This window comes from Telopea speciosissima, chromosome 9 (assembly GCF_018873765.1).
Source record: "Telopea speciosissima isolate NSW1024214 ecotype Mountain lineage chromosome 9, Tspe_v1, whole genome shotgun sequence".
Taxonomy (NCBI): domain Eukaryota; kingdom Viridiplantae; phylum Streptophyta; class Magnoliopsida; order Proteales; family Proteaceae; genus Telopea; species Telopea speciosissima.
In genome coordinates, this window is record NC_057924.1 from 32600905 (window position 1) to 32621275 (window position 20371).

The window sequence follows — 20371 nt, forward strand, 5'->3', positions numbered from 1 at the left end:
TGTCTATTCCACCGGGCTGGAAAGAAGCTGTCACAGATAAAAAATAGAAGAATGCCACAGTGGGAGAAATGCATGCCTTAAAGAAAAATAATATCTGGGAACTTGTTCCTTGTCCAAAAGGAAAGAAAACAGTAGGGTACAAGTGGGTATTCACCATAAAGCAAAAAGCTGATGGAACTATTGAAAGATATAAGGTAAGACCGGTAGCCAAGGGCTTTACCCAGACTTATGGCATTAACTACGGAGACACCTTTGCCCTTGTTGCAAAGATGAATTCTGTCGGAGCCTTACTCTATGCAACTAGTCTTGGATGGAATCTTCAACAGCTTGATGTAAAGAATGCTTTCCTCAATAGAGATCTTGAAGAGGAAGTATATATGGGTGTTCCTCCTGGCTTCGATTCACTAGCCATAGTCAGGAAAGTATGTAGACTGAAAGAATCCCTTTATGGACTCAAACAATCTCCTCGAGCATGGTTCGACAGGTTTCAAAAAGCAATGCAAAATTTTAGGTACAAATAGAGTCAAGCTGATCATACCCTGTTTACCAAACACAAGGAAGGGAAGGTCACTACCCTCATAGTCTATGTTGTTGATATAGTCATAACTGGCAATGATGACTCCGAAATCAGTGTATTAAAGTCCCAGTTGGCGACTGAGTTTGAAACCAAGGATTTAGGATCTCCTCAGATACTTCCTGGGAATTGAAGTAGCCCGATCTAGCAAGGGCATCTTCATTTCTCAAGGGAAGTATGTTCTAGATCTTCTGGAGGAGACCAGGATGCTAGGGTGCAAGCCTACTGACTCACCTATTGAGGTTAATCACCAATTGAACAATGAGGGAGATCCTGTAGATAAGGAGAGGTATCAATGTCTTGGGGGGAGACTAATATACCTTTCACATACTAGTCCGGATGTAGCCTATGCTGTGGGAGTTGTAAGCCGGTTCATGCATGATCCAAGAATAGCTCATCTTGAGGCTGTATACAGAATCCTGAGATACTTAAAGTCTACTCCAGGAAAAGGTATTATTATTCTCCAACAATGGTAATCTTAAGTTGGAGTCCTTTACTGACGCCGATTGGGCAGGTTCCATAGATGATTGTCGCTCGACATCAGGATATTGTACTTTCCTTGAAGGGAATTTGGTCACATGCGCAGTAAGAAGCAATCGGTTGTGCCCAGATCAAGTGCAGAAGCTGAATATAGAGCAATGTCACAAGGTGTTTGTGAACTCATCTGGCTCAAGTTACTACTTACTGATCTGGGGGTGACTCATGAAGGTCCTGTGCGTTTATATTATGATAACAAGGTTGCAATCAGCATAGCCCATAATCCAGTCCAATACGATAGGACTAAGTACATTGAAATTGACTAACACTTCATCAAAGAGAAAATAGAAGGTGGTATGATATGCATTCCATTTGTTACTACAGAGAACCAACTGGTTAATATTTTCACTAAGGGCTTAATGGTGAAATCCTTCCATCCTACCATTTCCAAGTTGGGCATGTGAGATATCTATGCACCAACTTGAAGGGGAGTGTTGAAGTGCAGACCGATTAGGTTCTCCTATTGGTTCTCTTGTTAGAGTTTGTAATATAACTAGATTCATTTTAGCGTCTAGGTTCATTGTGCACATGTTAAATGTGCAAGATATGGATTGAGTCAATCATTCCATATTTGGATTATTCTCAAGTTATAAATAAAGGCATGGCCTCTATCTCATTGACAAGCCAAATCATTCTCTCCTTCTCATCTCTCAACTTGTTTGCTTAAGAGGTCGCTTTATGATCTTAAGCAATCTCTTAGGTAGTTGTACAAGTGCTTTGATTCCTACATTATGCGGATTGACTATACAAGGGGTGAGTATAATTGTTGTGTATATTATAAAGCATCAGGTGATAATTCTATTATTCTTTTGATGCTTTATGTTTGATGACATACTCATTGCTGCCAAGAACAAACATGATATTATCTCTCTAAAATCTTCGTTGAGTGCTAAATTGAGATGAATGATCTTGATGCTATGAAAAGGACCCATGGTATGGAAATCTATAGAGATAGAAGTATAGCTAAACTTTAGGTAACTCAGAAGAGGTATGTTGAAAAGATGCTAGAGTGTTTCAACATGGAAAATGTCTGTGCGCCATTTTTCTTCTCTACCATGGCGAATCAATTGATTGACTGTAGGCATGTATTGGCTTGGCTTTGTCCTAAACCAAGGAGGCATTTTGGCAGATGTGTGCGTGGAGGAAGGCCAACAACTACTTAGTGCTAAAAGACTACGAATACAAGCCAAGCCTATACCGATTATCACTCCATTAGCTAGCCACTTAAAGTTATCTGAAAGCAATGCCCTACGACACATGAGTAGGTGTAGAAGATGTCTCGGTTCCCTATGCTAGCATAGTCGGGAGTCTGTATGCTATGGTGTGTAGCAGGCTGGATTTGTATCATGCAGTCAATGTTGTTAGTTTGATACATGAGTAATCCAGGGAAGGAGCATTGGAGTGCAATTATGTGGATTTTCAGATATCTGAGCTAGACTACAGATTTGGTTATTATATTTAGTGGCAAGGGAAGTTCCACAGAGTTGGTGGGAATGGGGGATATGTTGATTCAGACTATGCCGGTGTCTTCGACAGGCGGAGGTCTACTAAAGGCTATGTATTTACATCAGCTGGTGGACCTATCTTGTGGAGGGTGATGCTTCAGTCCACAGTTGCATTCTCTACTACAGAGGCAGAGTACATGCCGGTGGTTGAGGTTGCCAAGGAAAGGCTCTGGTTGACTGGGTTGGTTTGCGAGTTGGGGTTGGAGCAAAGAGGTACGGTGTTACACTGTGACAGTGTTATACATCTTGCAAAGAATCAAGTGTATCATACAAGGACAAAGCATATTGATGTGAGGTTTCACAAGATCAAGGAGCTTGTGTCAGAAGGCAGAATTTACTTGAGGAAAATTCATACAAATAGCAATCCTGTAGATATTCTCACCAAGCCGGTCAGTACAGAGAAGTTCGAGTTCTGTTTAGACTTGATCAATGTTACTTTCTGTTGAAAGCGAGGGACACGCTGTTGGGTGCTGGTTTGAGGCCCAGAGGAATCGGTCCACCTTGCGCATTATCTTCGTTACTGGGGCCTCGACAAACTGGCGGGATTCTGCCCTGAGGAATTTTTTAGGGCTATATGGGTATTTTGGTAAACAGCCTATGCAAGGTTTCGCTATATATTAGTAGCGAGATGGTTTTCTCTGTAATTGAGAGAGTTGTGAGGATGAGTGGCTGTAACCTATTCTCCATTGATAGTGAAGCAGGTCTCATCTCGCTGTGGTTGTAGGCAATCTTGCCGAACCACGTAAATGCTTGTGTGCATTGTGTAATTGTTGTTTGTGATTTCCATTCTTTTCTGCTTTCGTATTAGGTTTTTGTTTTTCTACGTGGACAGCATATTGGAGAGGGAGGCTCTGATACCATATGCGAGTTCAACCAGAGATACAAGTTTCCTGCCACTTATGCGGAAATAAACTGACAAAGAAGGAGATATACGTACCTCTAGGTCCCAGAACTCCTGTCATGCTTTCCAACGTGATGGCTGGTTGTCTTGCTTTAACAGTTTCCTGCTATCTTCAACCACTCAACAATTCAAGATTATCCAACCAACTATAGTTACTGGTTTCTGCAAAACTCTCAGGCCAAAGTTTGATGGTATTGTTCTGTTGCATACTCGAAAGCAGGGACCAACATTGTATATAGAGCCACTATCCTCAATTTCCTTCCATCAAGGAAGTTGTAGTGGTTTCTGCAGCCACGTCTAACCCTTGCGTGAACCTACACAACTGATAGAACAGTTATTCTGATGTGGCAATTTTTGCGCCACATAAGCCAATATGTTATCCTCATATATATTGTGAATAGATATGTTATCTTCAATAAAAGAACTGTATTAGTTCGACCCTCTTTGGAATGCTGAATTGTTTTTATACTTAATGGTAACTTTTCTGTCAGTCAACTTGGGCAGGCTTCTCTTTATTAGTGTTATCATTGAACTCAATCCGAATAGGAATGTTTCCAGCAGTTCTCACCTATGACTCGAGAAAAGAAAGAAGAGTTTTAAGCCTACCAACTTATTCGTTATTTGAATAGATCTGAGCTTGTTGTCTTCCTTTTTTTCCCAGATTGTTGGAGACATTACTAAGGAGAGCACTCTTCTTCCTGAGTACTTCAAAGATGTGAGAAAAGTCATCAATGCAGCTTCTGTCATCGTTGGCCCAAAGGAAGGGGACACTCCTGATAGGGAAAAATACAGCCAAGTATGCATTAAGCTCTGTCATATCCATTATAGTTATGGTTAAAAGAATCAGGCGCCTGTGATTGGGATTGGGATAGGGTGGGCCAATGTACTGGTGTTTTATTTTTATTTTTTTAATACTAGATTGGCCAAACACCAGCTGATCCTTCTGTTGATTGCCAATCCAAAACTGCTTTAGATTGGTATCTCCCGAATATGATCTGCAGCCTGATCTTGGTCTTCTTTTTTTGGATGGGGTAATTTGATATATTCAATGAAGCACAGAGAATACATGGCCGTTTTAAACAACATTTTAGAGATCCATAAACTGTTTCTTTACTTTATGTATTCTTATTTCCACTATTGACATCATGGTCTCCTGGTATGGTGCAGGGAATCAAGTTTTTTGAACCAGAGGTGGTCAAATGATTGCATATATTATGTGTCAGGAGTCAGATTAATAGAAAGTTTGATGTTGGCGCTTTCATTTACTTTCCGATTTCTGTTGTATTCTTTAGAGTTATTATTCTAACTGTGAAGCTGTGTTTGACTTGTTGCAAGTAGATAAAAGGTGATTCACCAGAAATGGTAGAATACGTCGGGATGAAAAATTTGATTAATGCTGTAAAGACGAGTGTTGGACTTCGAAATGGAAAATTGCTATTTGGATTTGAAGGTTAGTTATTTGACTGTTGGGAGATGTATAGATCAACATGTGGATTATCAGATGGACAAAAATGTTTGGATGTATTAATTGTAGGAATTCAAAAGACCTATTTCTTACAAAAGCATGCTTTAAGCTAAGAAACCTTAAAAGTTCATGAAACTATGGAACCTTCTATATTAATATAATAGTTGTAGAGTGCTCCTATCATTCTGTTGAGAGGCTTACACTTCTCCATTTTATTTTAGATGCACAATCATGTGAGTAATACAGCCCTGGATCTGACATGAGTCAGTCTTGACTCAACCAAAATTGTTGAGACTTGGTTGAGTCACAGGAGAAACTGTATCAGCTTGAACTTGAAGTCTGGAATAATATGTCTGAAATAGTATATCATCTTGTATTGGTATTTGGTACTAGGGGGTATATAGACAAGTCTTTGGAATAGCATGAAGCTTGGCTTTGTTGCGACTTAGCCATAGGTATATAGACTGTTCATAGCTGAAAAAAATATTATGTTAGTGACAGATTCTTCGTCTCTTGATAATCTGTTCATTGCTGCAAAAATTTATACCCAATAACCAATTCTTCTTCTCTCCTTTATGGATCTATTTCAGTGATATTTTTGGTGCAGATAAATTATCTAGGGAACTTCCTTGGGGTGCTTTAGATGATGTTGTCATGGGAGGAGTTAGTAAAAGTACATTTCAAATTGATCCAACCGGCGGAGAAACTGGTGGACCTACTGGTCTTTTCAAAGGTTTATACATGTCGACTTATCCTGGTTGTGCGTATTATTGTTCTACAGAGTAATCAGATAGATTTCTATCTCTAAATTCCTTTTATCTTTATCCTCTTTAGGTGTTGTTTCAACCGCCAACAATGGTGGGTTCACCAGTATCAGGACAAGGGTAAGCTAGTGTTTTTTTTTTCATCTCCATTGCCTAATAGTTATATCATTTTCTAATTCTTGCTTTGGGATATGAAATTATGTGTTTGATCTCTTCCGTCATGTTTATTTATTTTACCATAATAGGTGCTAGGAGATCTATATGTTCACAACAGCTGGTTTTGTCATTTAACTTGTTTTTTTCTTTTCATCTTTCAGTTAATCAACTTCATTAATTGCTCTGTGGTCTTAGTTGAGTGACATAGATGTTAGAAAAGGAAACCCAATAGGGAAATATTGGATATTCCACCCAAGATTGGATTCCTCTAGCAATGTAGATCTTTCCTCATTGAGAAAGATTGGATGGGTAGATAATTGAGTCATTTTTGGAAACTCAATATATCACACCCATGTGAGATAGCTTTTGGGGATTGTGTGAGATACAAATATATATTATTTGTGGGTTGCAAAAACATACAAGATATGTACAAGAACCCAAAACGTTGGAGCTCTCTCTTCCCTTTTCAAAATCCGTTTTCTCCCTTCTCTCTTCTTTGGTGTTTGATCTTAGAAGATATCAAGGTGGTGTGTTCCTTGGTGTGTGGAGGAGATATACAGCTTGACCGTGTGGGAATGCAAAGCTTGAGTGGTGCGTGGAACGATCGTGAAAGGGCTATCATCGATTGGAGGTCTTGCACTTGTGAGGCTTAGGTAATAATCGATCCTTGCTTCGTTCCGTTGTTGAATAACTTCTCCCATCGATATTGTGATCTTGTTTACGCTTCCGTTGCGATCGCACTTGAGATGCCTACAGTGGCATCAGAGCCTCTTTATCGATGGGATTGTTTTCAAATTTTTTTTTTCCATTATTATGTGATGCTCTTAAATTTTATTCAAGTTTTTATTTAAAAAAAATAAAAAAAATTCTATTTTACTTGTTCAAGGGAATTTCATTGGAGAAGATGGGTGGAGAGATTCCTCCCTTCACCCACCTTCCCCAATAGGCATAATGGCTTATTATAGTTTTATGCTAATTAATTTTATTTTAAGCATGTATGTGATGGCTTAGTGGGGGCATGTGTCATGACCATTATGGCATAAGTTGTCATGGTAATGGCTATGTGATGTACATAATCATAGTGACATTGGATTGTCATGGTAATGGTCATGTAATGCACATAACCATTATGACATAAGTTGTCATGGTAATGGTTGCATGATGGATGCATTGGATGCACATGATCATAGTGACTTGGATTGTCATGGTAATGATGATTTTATGTGTTTTTGGGCAATTTTCACATAAAATATTGGAATATTATTTAGAGCATCATATATGTAATGAGGACCATGGTTATGGGATTTAAAAATTACATGCATTAGATGTATGTGTGTGCTAGGCATGGCATGGATGTGATTTTATATGTAATTTTCTTCTTTTCTCCAAGCAGTCCAATTTTGGTGGACTGGTTTCCTGTTATGTAATTTTAATTATTTGGAAAGAATTGTAATATTTTTGGATTTAGTTTAAAATTTATTCATTGTTACCATTTGGAGACCATTGTGGATCGTGGATCATGGATCGTTGATCAAGGATCTTGTCGGTTCATTGGAGAGAAGATTGAAGGATAGACTTGCTTACCTGGAGTGCCCAAATTTATTACAGTTTTGGTTTTTCCCTGTAGTAGTTAGTTGCATATGCATTATCACACTAATTTTGCCATGTGTGGGAGTAACATATGAGGCTATGATTGCTCCCATCCATCTCTTAATCAAAGTGAGTTTGTCTTGGATATGAACTCATGTTGATTAAAGATGCTATCCCATAACCATTAGTGTTGATATGTTTATAGTTTTCCTTGGATGGATGTGCTATTATGTTTATACATTGGATGTATGTTTGTGGTTTATATGCGTTTTCGTTTTCCCTCATTTTAATACAAGTGTGATATAGGAAACCCTGGTTGGTGGGATTCTCATGGCCTCCCTTAATTGGTGAGTATAGAATTTTCATTGATCCACCCTTATAGGTGCCGATAGGATAATATTTGGGTGAATTGGTGAAATTGTCTGCACTCATCTCACATGTGATCGGTAGAGAATATGGTCAGTGGTATATGTACTATGATAATAGGCATTAACCCACAAACAACATAGTTCCCTCCAAAATTAAGGGTAAACACTTGAGTGTGTGTTAGCCGATAGGAATGGGCATGACACTCAGGTGGCCAAATGACATTGGAAGTCTAAGTGATGGACAGAATAGTCCACCCAACCAAGATGCGAATAATGAACTCCGATAGGCTAAGTCAGGAGCATGAGGGTTGATGGTTTCCAATTCATGCCCTATAAGCTAGAGGGAAGCTTAGGGTGTGATTGACCATTGATTGTTCTTACCCGAGTTATTTCAATGGTTGTAGATCATGCTAATTATTAATTTTTGTAAATCATGTAGATTTTAAAAATGTCAACCCAAATGAACTATGCCGCCCTTATTAAAGACCACATTTTGACCGGCCCTAACTATGTTGATTGGAGGAGGAACATCAAGTTACTCCTGTCTGCAGAAGGTCTAATGTCTGTCTTGGACGAAGATGAGCCTGAATTCCCTAATGAGGAGAACCCCGATTCTAAGCCTGCCTATGAGTTGTTTCGACAGAAGAACTCTAAGGCAAAACTCCTCGTGTTGAGTTCTCTGGAGAAGACCATCGCTGATTCGGTTAAGGATCTGTACTTGACCAAGGACATGATGGGGGAGTTGAAGGAGATGTATGGGAGAGAAGAAAGACATGCCCATCATCAACTAGTGACACTCTTCCATAGCACGAAGATGGCTCAAGGTACTCCGGTTATTGACCATGTCATAAAAATGCGGAACTTGTTCCAAGAACTGGAGAACCTTGGGACGTCCTTCAAGCTGAATTATAAGACGGATGTCATTTTCTACTCTTTGCCTCAAGAGATCTACGGATCGTTTATTATTAATTATAATAGGAATAAACTTTCTGTGGAACTCCCTGAGCTGGGCAACATGTTGCAAGAAGTGGAAGCTACATCCAAGAAGCAGAAAGTGGAGGTCTTGACTACAGAGGACAAGTCTTCTTCCTCAAAGCCTAAGGGCAAGAAGAAGAAGAAGAAGGTCGACAAGGGCAAAAACCCTAAGGTTGGCAACAAGGAAATTCGAGCAAGGGGACTTGTTTCTATTGTAAGAAGGACGGACATTAGAAGAAGGAATGTCGTGCTTTCCTGGCTGCTCAAAAAAAGAAGCAGAAGAAACAAGAAGAAGGTATTTCTGAAACCTTGGTCCTTTATGAGTCTAATTTGTCAGAGGAACCTACTAACACATGGTTGGTGGACTCGGGGTCTACTGCCCATATTTGCAACTTGTTGCAAGGGTTCAAGCTGACAAGAAGACTGAGTAAGGATGAAGTTTGTTTGCGAACGGGTACGGGTGCTGAGGCCGTTGGAGATTTTACTTTAGTTTTTGATAATAGTACTTTAGTTTTGAGAGATTGTTTTTATGTTTCTCATTTCAGGAGGAACATTGTTTCTGTTAGTAGGTTTGTTTTGGATGGTTACACTTTCCTTTTTGGTAATAAGTTAACTATTCGGCTTAATAATTCATTTATTACTTTTGGCCTACTAGATAACGGATTATATCTCTTAAAACCAGTACTAGAGGTTAATGAGATCTCCAATAATTCTTTAAAAAGAAAATCAGCCCGAGATAGTTCAACATCTCTTTGGCACTTGAGGTTAGGTCATATTGGAGTAGAAATGATAAACAGGTTGGTGAAGGATGGGCCTTTGGAATCATTGAAGGTAGAACCTTATCCAACCTGTGAGTCGTATCTACTAGGAAAGATGACCAAGAAACCCTTCTCTCACAAGGGAAGAAGAGCCGAAGCTGTATTAGAATTGATACACTCAGATGTATGTGGACCCATTAACGTTCAGGCGAGGTATGGTTACGAATACTTCGTGACCTTTACTGATGACTACTCTCATTATGGTTATATTTACTTGATGTACCGCAAGTCGGAAACCTTTGACAAGTTCAAGGAATTCCGAGCGGAGGTTGAAAAACAGTTGGGTAATTGCATCAAGTGCCTCAGATCTGATCGAGGAGGAGAGTACTTATCAGATGAGTTCAGGGACTAGATGAAAGAAGCTGGGATCATAACTCAGTTGACTGCCCCAGGAACACCTCAACAGAACAGAGTTTCAGAAAGGAGGAACCGAACCTTGTTGGACATGGTTCGGTCCATGTTGAATTATTCAGAACTGCCATTGAGTTTTTGGGGTATCACACTGGAAACTGCCATCTATATACTGAATAGGGTACCAGCAAAGTCTGTGACCAGAACACCTTTTGAGTTGTGGTATCGGCGTAAGCCTAGTCTTTAACATCTTAAGGTGTGGGGTTGCATAGAACATGTAAGGAAACAACAAACGGATAAGTTGGAATCCCGAACAGATAGATGTTATTTATTGGGATACCCTAAGACTACAATAGGCTACTACTTCTATGACCCTGTTAATCAGAAAGTCATAGTTAGTACGCATGCGACATTTCTTGAGGATGACTTGATCTCACCAAGATCAGATCCGGTGGTCATTAAAGAAATAATTGATGACCAAGTACCCTCTGCATCGACACAGGTTCCAGTTGACGTACCCACAGTTGAGCAACAGCCTCAAGAGCCTAGGAGGAGTGGGAGGTCTATCAGACCACCAACTCGTTTGAACTTTCTCATGGAGGAGGATCATAAGGTGGAAGAATTCCACATGGTGTCTGATTGTTCAGAAACAGATCCTTATACTTATGCCAAGGCTCTTAAGGATGTTGACTCGGTGAAATGGCAGGAAGCTATGCGCAGTGAAATAGATTCCATGGATTCTAACCATGTCTGGACTCTTGGAGATCTGCCAGAAGGGGTAAAACCCATTGACTGTAAATGGATCTACAAGAGGAAGAGAAGTGTGCATGGAAAGGTGGAACGTTTCAAGGCAAGACTGGTGGCGAAGGGATATACTCAGAAAGAGGGTGTTGACTATGATGAAACCTTCTCACCTATAGCGATGATTAATTCCATTCGGATTCTATTGTCGATTGCTGCATACCATGATTATGAGATCTGGCAGATGGATGTACAGACCGCTTTCCTTAACGGTTAACTTGATGAGGTCATATACATGAATCAGCCAGAGGGTTTTATCTCCCCAGGAGAGGAAAACAAGGTATGCAGGTTGTTGAGGTCCATTTATGGACTGAAACAAGCTTCCAGATCATGGAACATCCGTTTTGATCAAACTATCAAGGATTTTGAGTTTGAACAAAACATTGATGAACCATGTGTGTATAAGAAAATCTGTGGGGGTGCCGTCTGTTTCCTTGTCCTATATGTAGATGATATGCTGCTCATTGGGAATGATGTGGAGTTACTTTCATCTGTAAAGATGTGGTTATCCAAAACATTCTCAATGAAAGATCTGGGTGAAGCCAGCTACATCCTAGGAATTAAGCTTGTGAGAGATCGCAAGAAGAGGATGTTGGGATTGTCACAATCCACCTACATTGACAAAGTGCTTGAGAGGTTCAACATGCAGGATTCGAAGAGAGGTAATGTGCCTCTCAGACATGGAATCGGTTTATCCAAGTCACAATGTCCTCAAATTCATGAGGAAATTGAGACTATGAAGAGAGTTCCTTATGCTTCGGCAGTAGGAAGTCTGATGTACGCCATGTTGTGTACCAGACCAGATATTTGTCATGCTGTAGGGATTGTGAGTCGATATCAATCCAATCTAGGACAAGAACACTGGACAGCTATCAAGGGGATCCTCAAGTACTTAAGGAGGGCCAAAGATTACTTCCTTGTATATGGTTGTAATCAGTTGTCAGTAGTTGGATATACGGATTCGGATTTCCAAACTGACAAGGATGACAAAAAGTCTACCTCTGGGATGGTTTTTGTGATTGGTGGGGGTGCAGTAATTTGGAGGAGTGCCAAACAGAAGTCAACAACTTATTCCACAACAGAAGCTGAGTACTTGGCAGCTAGTGAGGCAGCCAAGGAAGGTGTCTGGCTCAAGAAATTCTTGACAGACCAAGGGGTGGTCCTTGAGCTAGTGGAGCGACTCATACAACTGTTATGTGACAACAAGGGAGCTATAGCACAAGCGAAGGAACCAAGAGCTCATCAGAGGAACAAGCATGTGGAGAGAAAATATCACTTGATTCGTGAGATTACTCAGCGTGGTGATGTAGCCATAGCTAAGGTTGACACTGCAGATAACCTATCTGACCCCATGACTAAGGCATTGCCTCCTAGTGTTTTTGAGAAACATGTTGGGAATATGGGGGTGAAGTCCATGGGTGACTGGCACTGATGTACAAAACTTCTTCTGTTTGAATTAATAAACTTTGTTTTTGATTTGCATGATCGATTATTGAGCTCAGTTATTGTCCTTAGGTATTCATACCTAAAACTGTTCACTACTGGGGATGGGACTGGACATCCCATCCGGCATGGTGGTCACATTGTGTGTGCTTAGGGAGGATATTTTTCCAAGACACAAATGTGAGTGTACATTTGGTGTGTACATTGGACTGGATCACTTGAGAATTTCACATGTGGTATACTGTCAGTTTATAAAGAAAATGAGATTCTCTTAAGTAGTTCACGATTGGTCCCTTAACCTGAGGGGTCCTTATCGATGCATTCATATGTTGAGAGTTTTGGTGTACCAACAGTTGATGTCTCTCCCTGACTATATATCGGTGCACTGGATTCTCAGTGTTTGACTGTATTCGAAAGAGATGCCCAACATGGAACCCACATCCCATACGTATGGAGTATGTTGAGGAGAGTATTCTATACAGGATTGGACCCAAATCCGGATCCGGTAGCATTTTTCAAAATGTTTTTGAAATGTTTTTAGTTATATATATATATATATATAAAAACATTATCTATTTTCTTGAACATTTGTTTGAAATGTTTTCTTTCGGTCCAATCAAGGTAACTGAATCTCTCGATCGGTATATGGGTTCACTGAGGATTGACAGTCTCGTACACATGCCTTATATTGAACCATGCAACATTGTTTTGTGGGGGGACTGATGCGTGTTTTAACTACTTACCTTGGGCGTAGGTTATTACATTTGCTTAGCATCTTCGATTTTGCATTTCTTAGAAGCTGAGTGGAATCCCATTGCGATCCTACCCTTTTCCTTTCGGTTCCATTCATCTATGCTGTAACGGTTGATCATGGTTTCCTTTTCATGATCCTCTTGTAAGATTGGATCTTACAGTAGGATGGAGGAGATTGTTAGAAAAGGAAACCCAATGTGGGAATATTGGATATTCCACTCAAGATTGGATTCCTCTAGCAATGTAGATCTTTCCTCATTGAGAAAGATTGGATGGGTAGATAATTGAGTCATTTTTGGAAACTCAATATATCACACCCATGTGAGATAGCTTTTGGGGATTGTGTGAGATACAAATATATATTATTTGTGGGTTGCAAAAACATACAAGATATGCACAAGAACCCAAAACGTTGGAGCTCTCTCTTCCCCTCCCAAAATCTGTTTTCTCCCTTCTCTCTTCTTTGGTGTTTGATCCTAGAAGATATCAAGGTGGTGTGTTCCTTGGTGTGTGGAGGAAATATACAGCTTGACCGTGTGGGAGCGCAAAGCTTGCGTGGTGCGTGGAACAATCGTGAAAGGGCTATCATCGATTGGAGGTCTTGCACTTGTAAGGCTTAGGTAATAATTGATCCCTGATTCGTTCTGTTATTTGAATGACTTCTCCATCGATATTGTGATCTTGTTTACGCTTCCGTTGCGATCGCCCTTGCGATGCCTACAATAGACACTAACTATCATTGACTTTATGATCCAGGTATTCCTGGAGACAAAGTTACCCTTACAACTGGATAGCTCAACATAATAGTAGTATCCATGTCCAAAGCTTCACTTTTAAGCATTTCTTGGACTCAAATCTTCACCATATCCAGGCAAAATAGCAATGAAAACATTATAGTATCAGTACAACTTAAACTCTTGGCAATTTGTGAATCCTTATCACAATATAATTGTCCGAAGTTGAGAAAGACAGAATGGTTACACCAGTCTTCTTCAATTGAACTTTTCCGTGAAGACAATGGGTTGTGAGGATTTATTGATGGATTAATTCTTATCCTGGTTCACAAAGGCTGATTATTTTCATAAATCTCTGAGAAGGAACAGACAATAAGCTAACTTCACAGTAATGGTGCCACTTAAGGGGGTAGGATTGGGCTATGGGCCAACCCAACCTTATCTGCAAATTGAATAATCAACCTATTGCCAGATCCAATGGGAGCCTAAAGGAAAGTGGCTCAGATGAACCCAGCTACTGTCTAATCTTCTTAACAGCCAGTGTAAGCACCTTGAAGATTCTTTTTCTCTTCCCACTTCCACTTTTTTGTTTTGGATGGGCTCGCTAAATATTTAATTTAATTAAGGTCCTGGATGACAATGATATCAGCAGAACAAATGACAATTAACGAAAAAAAGCAAAAGGATCTTATTGATGCATCCATATCAAAACTGACTCCTTGAGGGGAAAAAATGGACCAAAGCATCCAATTGAAAAACACACAGCCGGAAGAAACCTAGGGGAAAAAAAGAATGTATGTGGGTGGCTTGAGAGAGAGGGACTATGCAGACCTATGATTCTTGTCCAAGGTCTGAGTGTCAAAATTCACTAGACATTTGAGGATTGTCTTGGGTTTGAGCTCCTGCTGAAGAAAGCCCAAGTTCCCATGATTATTGAGCCTTGCCTTTACATCTGTCAGGGGATCAGCCACATATGATCCTCTAACAGTAAATGTGTTCTCAATCTGGGAAAGCCTTCAGGAGTGTCCATAGTTCTAACTTCTAAGAGATCATCTATTGGGGACTGGTTCAGAGCAGCAGGTGTAGTATTGCATACTCATAGAAGTACTGCACATCCAGCTTTCCTGAACCATAATTAGGCATTTCAAACAAAGCAATGGGAATCTCTTTGAAAGTAATGGTTATTGAAACATTAGATTTTGTGTCCACTTTGACATCATTGGGGTATTCTTGTACTTGCATTCTGTTGCCGCATCTGTAGTCGTTTCTTTGTTCAATATGATTTTTTAGCCATATTGCCAAAAAATGTTAATTAGGTTACAAATATTTTAGGTGTTGATGTACTTGGAAATATGCTTCTGTTTTCTACATGTTTCTGTCATACCATTAGTAGTGCCATTGAGGGTACATCTTTACAATTTTACATAGGATGTTCTTGAAAAAAGTTTTCTTTTTGAAGACTGATCATTGTCATTGTCATCCAAACCTTATTACATAGGGTACATCTTTACAATTTTAGGGTTGGCCTCATGGATGCTATTCTCTATCTAGGCCCCACCTTCTGCTAACATATGAGCATTCATATCGTAGTCACTACATAAGCCCATGACCTTTTAGAACATCATGTGTTTATTAAAGCCTTCAACTAGCACCACAGCACTCTTCACCCATGTCGGTGCTATTGTTGGTTGTCATTCAATATGATTAATCCATGCTAGTAATTCTTCCTTAGCATTTAGCAATCCAATGGTTGCTATCCTGAAATTTCCTTTGTGTGCGTTCATTTCTAATTTACTAATAGACATCTTATCCTTGCCGCTCATCTGGCTTACAATCCCCAACTCGACTATACATTCCGTCGATGTGTTGTTTCTGGATTTTGAGAAAAAGATTTGAGTCTCAAGTAGAAGTTGGACGACAATGGTAGGGATTCTAATGGTGACATAGAGGGTAAAGAATGCTGATTCTCTCATCATTAGCACTGTTCATGTATTACCTGCTACTGCCTCTTTTGACTTTTCCTGTCTAAACAGGTGCAACCTCTCTGCAATTTTATCTATCATTTATTCTTATTTTATAAAGATGTTTCCATATTGGTTACTTTAGTGAGTGCTTAACAAAGGCATTATCTGTGGGTTTTTCCTTTCAGAATTTTATTGTACCTGAGGACCTTTCTGCATATGATGGCCTGGAGTTACAACTTAAAGGTGATGGGCGTAGGTACAAAATCATAGTTCGCATTAGCCCAGATTGGGATACTGTTGGTTATACAGCAAGTTTTGACACTATAGAAGGGCAGTGGCAGTCAGTAAGTAATATTACTATTCAGTATGCCTTATTAATTTATTTATATTCATTTCTTTTTCACTATATATAACTTATTTGCCTCAGATACGCATTCCATTTTCTTCTTTAAGGCCCATATTCCGAGCACGTACAGTACCAGATGCTCCTCCCTTTGATCCGAGCAAAATTACATCGCTGCAGGCATGATCTGTGTCACTTCTTTTTCCCCTTATTTTGCTGATCTCCAGTTTCTTTATGCTTCTGACAATGCATACAACTTCTTTTCCAGCTCATGTTCAGCAAGTTTGAATATGATGGGAAGCTGAACCCAGCTTTTGCAGAAGGTGAATTTCAGCTTCCAGTATCGAGAATAAGAGCATATATTCAAGACCCAATAACTCCCAGGTCATCTCTTTTCTTTTCATGCAAATTGATGTTCCTCTGGAAAATACCTCACTGAAAGTGATAGATGCACTAGAGATGCCTGGGCTTCAGCTTTTGACAACGCTGCACTGCTTGCAGGTTTGTGCATGTGGGTTCTGCAGGGGTTACTCGACCTGACAGGCCTGGACTTGATTTAAGTAAGCAACCTCCTGCTGTTCGCTTGAATAAGGAGCTGGACTTTATCCTCACTTTCAAGTTGAAGGTTCTGTACCATCGTTGTGCTTGTCTGTTTCCTTGTTTACAATATTAGACAAGTAATCCATATCAGAATGATGTTCTCCTTGGAAGGACTCAGGAGTCTCTGAATTATTGTTCGAAAATTAGATTGCTTGACTGGCAGTTACACATTCGGATGCACATTGGAACAGATCCTTTTAGAAAATGGTGCTTCACCTCTTAAAACCAACTGGAAAATTCAATTCAACCTAATCTACCTCAATTTTGATGTTTGGCAAGGGACATCAAGATGTTGAATTAAATGGTTGATGTAAATAACAGTGAGTTAGGTGAAGAAAAGAGTAAGGAGGAAGAAGAAGAAGTAGGCTGCAATGGGTTGGGGAGAACAATCGATTAGATTATTCTCCCCTTTCACTATTATATATATAATGGTGTAAAATTACAAAAGAGAGCAAAACCCCAAAATACCTCACTAAACTAGTCTCAGTATTAGCGCTTGGCGCTAATACCGAAATGCTCATTTTCGTATTCTAACATTCCCCCTCAACCTGGAGCATAGATGTTAATCATGCCCAGCTTGTTACAAATATAATCAATTCTCACACGCCCCAAAGACTTATTAAAAACATCAGCAAGTTGCTCCCCTGTAGAAACATGTTGTGGAGCAATAAGACCTTGTAGCTTTTCTAGAACAAAATGACAGTCAACCTCTATGTGTTTTGTTCTTTCATGGAACACAGGGTTGGAAGCAATGTGGATAGCAACTTGATTGTCACACCATAACTGTATGGGCGACTTGTCTACAAATTTCAATTCAGCCAACAACTGCTTCATCCACATCAACTCACAAGTAATCTGGGTCATAGCCCGATATTCTGACTCTGCACTAGATCTGGCTATTACTGGCTGTTTCTTGCTCTTCCAGGACACCAAATTTCCTCCCACAAAGACACAATATTCAGTAGTAGATCTCCTATCCACGGGTGACCCTGCCCAATCTGCATCACAAAACCCCTCAATCCGTCTATTACCATGATCAGTGTAGAGTAGACCACGGCTTGGAGCCTTCTTGAGGTACCTCAAAATCTGAATCACAGCATCCCAATGTGGCGCCCTTGGAGAGGACAGAAACTGACTCACTACACTGACCGGAAAGGCAATGTCCAGTCGAGTCACAGTGAGATAATTCAATTTACCAACAAGTCTTTGATATTTTTCTGGGTCATCAAGAACATCACCACTATCACCTATCAACTTCAAATTTGAGTCCATTAGAGTATCCAAAGGTTTAGACCCAAGCATACTTGTTTCTGTAAGCAGGTCAAGGACATACTTTCTCTGGGAGAGAGAAATACATTTGCTAGACTAAGCAACCTCAACCCTAAGGAAATACTTCAACTTGGCAAGATCCTTGGTTTGAAATTTATGCTGTAAATGTACTTTCAGCTGCTTAATACCTTCAACATCGTTACCAGTGATGACGATATCATCTACACATACCACCAAAAATAACCTACCAGCCTTGCTATGCTAGTAGAACACCGAATGATCACTGCTACACCGAGTCAGCCCAAACTCCAAAACCACATCAGAAAATCTTCCAAACTAGGCTCTGGGAGATTGCTTCAAACCATACAACTACTTCCTTAGTTTGCAAACTAGACCAGACTCCCCCTGAGCAACAAACCCAGGAGGTTGCTCCATATAAACCTCCTCTTGGAGATCACCATGAAGAAACACATTCTTTACATCCAACTGAAAAGAGGCCAGTGATGAGAAGCTGCAAGAGAGATCAAGAGGTGAACAGATGCAAGCTTGGCAACCGGGGAAAAAGTGTCAAAATAATCAACCCCATAGATTTGGTTATAACCCTTTGTGACCAACCGTGCCTTCAAACGGGCCAAGGAGCCATCTGGATTCACCTTCACAACATTGACCCACCTACAACCAACTGCCTTTGCACCAGCAAGTAAAGGCACTAAATCCCAAGTGCGATTTTCAGCCAAAGCAGACAATTCCTCCTCCATAGCTGTCTTCCTGCCAGAATGGGATAATGCCTCTGAAACAGACTTAGGGGTACGATAAGACTCAATAGTAGAGAGACAAGAGGAGAAGTTAGCAGACAAACTAGCATAAGAGACAATGAGACCAAGGATGTTTAGTACAACTACGAACACCCTTACGATGAGCAATGGGAATATCTAGATCAGAAGTAGGAACACTTAATTGAGGACTTGGATCTGCAAACAAAGTAGATGCTGGAGGAGCAGTAGAGGCCGAAGGATGCTGTATTAACACGAGGACGACGAACAAAGGTGAACTGAACCGGTGGAGGTATTGGTCGAATAGGTGGAGGTGGAGGTGGAGGTGGAGGTGGCGGTGATGAAACTGCAGCCAGTGGAACTTGTGAAACAGACCACTGAACAACATACAAAGGAAGCTCATCGTTCAACTCAGAGGGAACAAAAGACGCATCACTATAGGAGGTGGACTCAAAAAAGGAAACATCAGCAGTGAAAATATTTTTGAAGGATAGGGGAATAACGTTGATAACCTTTTTGTGTCCTAGAATATCCCAAGAAAAATACAATTAATGGCTTTGGGATCTAACTTGGACAGTGTAGGACGATGATTACGAATAAAGCAAACATAGCCAAAAAATCCGAGGTGGTAAAAAAAAGCGGTTCAGTTGGAAACAAAAGAGAATGAGGAATTCCTCCCTTTAACACAGAAGATGGCATACGATTTATAAGGAAACAAGCGGTCAAAACAGCATCAGACTAAAATATTTTTGGCACTTTCATTTCAAAGAGAATGGAACGGGTTACCTCCATAAGATGTCTATTCTTCCGTTCAGCCACACCATTCTGTTGGGATGTGGCTGAACAAGAAGACTGGTGTAACATACCACGGTCAACCATAAAAGAGTTAAAGGGGGCAAAAAAATATTCCACCGCATTATCACTACGCAAAACACGAATATTGGTACTAAATTGAGTCTGAATTTCAGTAACAAAGGTACGAAAAGTGTCAAATAATTCAGAACGATGCTTCATTAAATAAATTCATGTGACTAGAGAAAAGTCATCAACAAAAGTAACAAAATATTTAAATCCCAGCTTAGAAGTAACAGGACAAGGCTCCCATACATCAGAATGCACTAAAGAGAAAGGGTTCGCAGACCGTTTATTTATTCTAGGGGAATAACTCACATGGTGGAGCTTTTCAAACTAACATGACTCACCCTCTAGACTAGAAAGAGAACTAAAACGAGAATCCAACTTCTGTAAACTCTGCAAAGATGGATAGCCCAATCGACAATGAACCTGGTGGGGAGAGAGAACACTGGAACAAGCAACTGAAGGAGAATCGTCAAGAGGATACAACCCCCCTTTCTCACATCCCCTACCAAGCATCTTCTTCGTCGTAAGATCCTGAAAAACACAAGAATCAGGAAAGAAGGTCACTGAACAATTATATGCTTTAGTAATTTTACTGACAAAAAGCAAGTTACAAGGGAAGTCAGGTAAATGGAGGACAGAAGACAAAGGACTTAGTTGGACAAACAGTTCCAGTGCCAGCGACTTTGGCAAAGGAACCATCTGCCAATGTAACAATAGATTCGGTAGACTGAAAGAAAGAAAAATTATGTGACATACCAGACATATGATCAGATGCACCCGAATCAATGATCCAGGGGTGAGAAGATGAGAAACACGCAGTGGCATT

At 40.1% G+C, this 20371-nt stretch overlaps 1 protein-coding gene across 4 annotated transcripts in view; it reads left to right on the plus strand.

Annotated features, from left to right (window-relative positions):
- LOC122639771 (protein HIGH CHLOROPHYLL FLUORESCENCE PHENOTYPE 173, chloroplastic) overlaps positions 1-20371 on the plus strand; it is a 91013-nt gene that overhangs the window by 51276 nt on the left and 19366 nt on the right. For 2 of the 4 annotated variants that reach the window (XM_043832724.1, XM_043832725.1), the window contains exons 5-13: positions 4179-4313; positions 4685-4708; positions 4856-4967; positions 5590-5715; positions 5817-5866; positions 15885-16043; positions 16127-16222; positions 16311-16426; positions 16544-16667. In XM_043832724.1, the coding sequence (XP_043688659.1) occupies positions 4179-4313; positions 4685-4708; positions 4856-4967; positions 5590-5715; positions 5817-5866; positions 15885-16043; positions 16127-16222; positions 16311-16426; positions 16544-16667 (942 nt within the window). The remainder of the gene's footprint in view (positions 1-4178; positions 4314-4684; positions 4709-4855; positions 4968-5589; positions 5716-5816; positions 5867-15884; positions 16044-16126; positions 16223-16310; positions 16427-16543; positions 16668-20371) is intronic. The other 2 variants (XM_043832726.1, XM_043832727.1) reach the window with 2 other exon arrangements.